We start from the raw sequence: 5,527 nt of genomic DNA on the forward strand, positions 1-5,527 counted from the left end.
ATAACTCAGGTATAAAATTTTTAACTATTATGTTACGTATACACCAAAATTAGCTATTAAAGTTAATTATTAGTATAAAATTTTTAACTATTACGTTACATATTGGAATACAAATATACATTGAAAATAAATTAAACCACGTATATTTATATACAAATATATTGATGGATAATTTTAGTGAATATACAAATAGCATTTTAGAATTTTTAAATATAAAAAATTATTGCATCGAAATTAGTTAAAAATTTCAATTTCAATTATTTTGCTACTGCACTAAACCAGCTCTCATCGTAAAATCTTTTTTTCTCTTTCGCAATTGAGACTGAAACCTGGGCATCGCATCTTCTTTTTCTTCTTTACTACTCTGTACTCTCCAACACCATTCACCATTCATAAGTAACCACGAACCAGAAAATGTCGCCGTGCAAGCCAGAGCTTCCCTTTCTGGACAAGCCCCTGCCGCCGCTCGCAGGTGTTTTATCTTCAATTCAACCCCACTCCTCTCCGTTTCTCTTTCTAGTTCTTGATTTTTGAGACTTTCTAGAACATTTTTGCTCTCTTGTTTCTTCTGTTACTTGTTTCCTCCTTCCTGCTATGACTCTTATCCTAATTCCATGTGTGATTTTGTGGTGTTATTGAGCTAATTGTTCTTGTTTTTCAATCTTGCTGCTTCACTGATCATTGATCGTGTCTGTGTTTGTGTTCGGTTAGATATTAATTAAATGCCACCGGCGTCCATGTGTGCAACCATTTCTCTTTGTCACTACCATAATCTCTCTCCTTAGACTGAAACAAAATTTGTTTCAGATCGCCTTCCAGCCAAATCTACTTGTTTTCATTATTTTTTTTTTCTTCAGCAATTACTGCCCTTAGTTTTAGTTTCAAATTTATAACTTTTAGTTAGCCAATATTATCGACTTTAAGGTATAACTTAGGGTCTAGAATTAAAGGTTTATGATTTAGGATCTAGAGTTTAGGATAAACAAAATAGTTTTTAAAAAATTGGCTGATGTTGCCTTAGCATTACTCTACCCCATATTGTTCAATGCTTCTGAATTTTGTTCATATGGACCTATGGCTTATCATACTACTTTATCATGGAACAATCTAACAACTTGTAGCTGATGGTTGAAGGCTATTCCAACTGCCATGTTGCGTTGTCTTTGTAGATTCATCTAACATTTTAGGGTTCCCTCGACTTCTTTTTGGTGTCCATTAGCTTTAACAAGATTCGTTGTTCGACAAATTTTCTGTCCAGGTCAATTTAGTTATCTCCTCCGACCTAAGACTTACTTCTCATGTTTATACAAGTGACTTGATTTTTATTTCTGTGTAGTATTTACTTATGATGGAACTTGCTGATATTTGTTTTGCATGGATAATATTCTAGTACGATCTTCTGTTCACGTTCATTTGTTTTTGATAGAATGAGAAGATTTTATATGGGACATCCTCATATAAATCCAAGATACGAGTAACACCAAAAGGGATAAGCCAGTAACGATGCAAGATAATCCCTATGCATATCACTTAGGGAAACACCCTTAAATGGACCAAATGCTTTTCATTGAAGGGAAGCCAAAAGGTAAACAAAATAAATAGTTGAAAAGGATTAAGGGAGCATGTGGTTCGTGGAATGTTTTCCAATTCATAGGAATCTTCGTATTGGGTAATCATTTTGCGAACCACGCCCCTCCTAAAACCCGTAGAGGACCTTCGATTCTCAATTTCTCATTTAATAGCCTTATCTATGCACTCTTGTCACGTTGACAGATGTCAGTTAAACTGATTGAAAACCCTTTTTCTATATCTGGGTGCAGGTTGATAAAAAAAACCTGTGGAATCACTGTCTGAACTTGAGGAATAATTGTAATTGGCTCAAAAACTGACAAATTGCTCTTGTTGAATCTTAAAAAAGGTAAAATCTTACAAGTTCTTGAATATATCTTGCAGCTTTAGTAGTTTGTGGCTTTGTGCTACTATTCTCTGTGCAAAACAGCTGAAGAAATGTTTAATAACTCTAGAACTTAGATGGTTTTTACATTATAGCTGTGATTTCTGTGAGCTTTCAAACTGCAGATTACTCGAATTGCAATCCCTGTCTGCCTACTTTGTTTGAGGAACTTTTTAAATCTTCTATTTTTTATCATCCCACTTTTATTTTGTGAAAGAACCTTTTTTTTGTCCATCTAAATATAATTTGTGAGCAGAACATGAGTAGCATTAGACAGCATCCCCTTGGGGGCGGGGGACATCAATTATTGGACTATCTGAAGCGCATGCAAGCAGAGAATCCAGCCTTCTTTTATGCAGTCCAGAATGATAATGATCACTCGGCTGGTAATATATTTTGGGCCGATGCAACATCTAGAGTGAACTACTCTAATTTTGGAGATGCTATTATATTGGACACCACCTATAAGACTAACCGGTATCGGATGCCATTTGCCTCTTTCACCGGATTTAATCATCATGGCCTACCGGTGTTATTTGGTTGTGCATTGATTTTAAATGAAGCTGAATCTTCATATATATGGCTATTTAGGACTTTTCTCCAAGCCATGTCTGGTCACTATCCTGTCTCCATTACAACAGATTTTGATCCTTTAATACAAGTGGCTGTTGCGCAGGTTCTCCCTCCAACTCGCCATAGGGTGTCTACAGGGAGCATATTCAGAGAGACCCGAGAGAGACTGGCACATCTATGGCCATCCAATCCTGATTTTGAAACAGATTTTCGGAAATGTGTTAATGAGAGTGAGACGATTGATGAGTTTGAGTCTTATTGGCCATCACTGTTGGAAAAATACTGCGTCATGGATAATGAATGGCTTCAATCCATGTATAATGCACGGCATCATTGGGTTCCTGTCTACTTGCAGGATACTTTCTTTGGGGAGATTTCTATAATGGACAAAAATGAATGTTTGAATGCATTCTTTGATGGATATGTGAATGCTTCCACAACCATACAGTTATTGGTTAGACAATATGAGAAAGCTGTATTAGCTTGGCATGAAAGGGAATTAAAAGCAGATTATGACACCATTAACACTAACCCACTTTTAAAAACACCATCTCCTATGGAAAAACAAGCTGCAAGTCTTTATACAAGAAAGATATTCTTGAAATTTCAGGATGAGTTTATAGAGACTATGGCTAATCCTGCTACAAAAATTGAAGATTCAGGAACTATCACTACTTACCGAGTTGCTAAATTTGGAGAGAAGACTAAATCTCAAATCGTTACTTTTAACTCTTTTGAGATGAAAGCTAGTTGCAGCTGTCTGATGTTTGAATATTCAGGAACTATTTGTAGGCATATATTATCAGTTTTCAGGGCCAAGAATGTTCTGAGACTTCCATCTCAGTATGTTTTGAAACGATGGACAAGGAACGCAAAAGCTGGTGGCTTTTCAGATGAACATGCTTCTGAGTTCCCAAGCAGTTCTGGTGACAGTGTAACAGTTCGTTACAACAACCTGCGACAAGAAGCAATCAGATATGTAGAAGAAGGTGCAAAATCCATCCAAATCTATCATGTTGCAATGAAAGCTTTGAATGAAGCTGTTAAGAAGGTTGCTGCTGTAAAAAGTCAAAGTATAGGAACTGCAGGGGGAGATACAGTCTCTAATGGAGAAAGGGATGAATTAATCGCAGCAGATGAAGATGTACATAGCTATCAATCTGCGGTTAGTTTCTTTGAGCTTGTGATTTTCCCTGTACATAATAAACCTAGCATTAGGTATGCAAAATCTTTGCTTGATAAATTAGACAATGAGTTGCATCCAAGGAAGTATGCTATTAAAGTATTAATGCTTAATATTGTTTACAGTTAAAAGCAAATTAACTCAGTGGAAGGGAGCATTTGTTGTTTGCTGCCTTCTAATTTTCTAACTGATAGTAATTTCAAATTTAGGTTATTTAGCTATCCTATTCTTATTTTATACTTTGCTTTTATAATTTGCTGGTTTTTGTGATCTGTCCCTCTGTGACTAAACATTTAAAAAGGACCGAATATTCAGTTTATTCTTTTTGTTATTTATGTGCTTTATAAGAAGAATCCTTACTCTGCATGTTTTGGTTATAACAAAACAACTGTTTTCCCCCCATCATAGAATGATCTTTCCCCAACCCATGTTAAACAGTAGTTCTTCCATTTTTGAGAAAAAGAAATCGCATTGATTGAATTTGAATTGCACCCGTTTTCCATGATACTGTGATAAGATTTGATCACTATCTGACTGTGCTCGAAGACTTGATCTTGACCTCACCTCAAATTTATGTTTATCAAAGCTCATGTTGTTGTATAAATATATAATTCCATTTTTACTTTAACTTCCTATTGTCAGGAGGAGAAGCAAAAGAAGATCCGAGAGTTGACTGCCGAGTTAGAGACCACAAATCAACGATGCGAAGTTTATAGGGCAAACCTGCTGGCTGTGCTAAGGGATATGGAAGAACAAAAGATGAACCTATCTGTTAAGGTCCAAAATGCAAGACTTAGTTTGAAAGAGTGACTGCATTCTTTTGCAGTGTAGGAACACACCCAACAAAACATGTAGGTGGAATGTATTATTGTGAAGTAGTGTAATACTTGTGAAAGTGGGGTTAATTTTTCAGTTCAAGACTCTTAAGGCATGGATTTTCAATGTTTCAATGTTCAGTTTTTTTGTTGTTCATATCATTTGTTGTATATTTTGCATCTGTTTTGTGTAGTCATTTGTTTGTGCTTGGCTTTCTTTTTGTATAATATTTCCTCTGAATGTTCTTCAGAACCATAGGGAGGGAAGAGAAGAAAAATGAAGCAGCAGTTACCTTAGTTGTGGTTAAAATAGTAATGTTAAATATATTCTTTTTAATTCAATTCTTTTTGTTCCAAATTTAAGAATTGGTGTGACAATTGAATTGCACATCCATTCTCTCAAAATTTTTAATTTAATTTCATCTCATTAAAATTTCCAAATATACTCTAAAATGACAGTCGGATTGGTCCTTGTGAGAACAAGTTAGAACAAGTAAACTTATTGAAGGATTACCATGTGTTCATAATACGTTGCGGGAGGAAAGAAAGTAATTCTAAATATTTATTTTGTGACTTAAATTTTATTCTAGTAATATAGATCAGATTCAAATACTTGAGTATGATAGTAAAAATCACTTTTTCCATCGATAGTACAAAGGCGCTATGGGTATGCTATGGGTATTTACACCGAAACTAATCTTTGTTGTCAACTTTTTGACCAATGGATATTTGATCTAAATTGAGAAATCTCTTTGCACATCATAAAATTATTCCCTAGGAATTAGATTCACATACATTTATATGTGGAGAGGTAAAAGAATAAAACACTTGTGTGTTATTGGTGTTTTTTTTTTCCTACTCTTGGCATATATATATATAATATGAGATTTGTTACTGATTTTAAATTTGAATCTCAATTCAAATTTAAATCATATCTTATTTTAAATCTGAATTTTATCTTATTTTAAATTTGAATATTTTAAATTTATAAATCATATTATG

At 34.4% G+C, this 5,527-nt stretch overlaps 1 protein-coding gene across 6 annotated transcripts; it reads left to right on the forward strand.

The window, feature by feature from the left end:
• On the forward strand, positions 274–4,822 carry LOC107625243 (protein FAR1-RELATED SEQUENCE 9). Of its 6 annotated transcripts, none has more exons than XM_021117551.1 (5): positions 275–472; positions 1,337–1,389; positions 1,821–1,918; positions 2,211–3,692; positions 4,353–4,822. In XM_021117551.1, exons 4-5 carry the CDS (start codon positions 2,214–2,216, stop codon positions 4,518–4,520), a joined length of 1,647 nt encoding a protein of 548 aa, XP_020973210.1. In that variant the 5' UTR covers positions 275–472; positions 1,337–1,389; positions 1,821–1,918; positions 2,211–2,213; the 3' UTR covers positions 4,521–4,822. The 6 variants fall into 6 exon arrangements, with proteins under 6 accessions (XP_020973217.1, XP_016183327.1, XP_020973221.1 ...); XM_016327831.2 differs by lacking the exon at positions 1,337–1,389 and adding an exon at positions 1,427–1,585; XM_021117558.1 differs by having other exon boundaries at positions 274–472; positions 1,821–3,692.

The sequence above is a fragment of the Arachis ipaensis genome, chromosome B01 (genome assembly GCF_000816755.2).
Source record: "Arachis ipaensis cultivar K30076 chromosome B01, Araip1.1, whole genome shotgun sequence".
Lineage (NCBI taxonomy): Eukaryota > Viridiplantae > Streptophyta > Magnoliopsida > Fabales > Fabaceae > Arachis > Arachis ipaensis.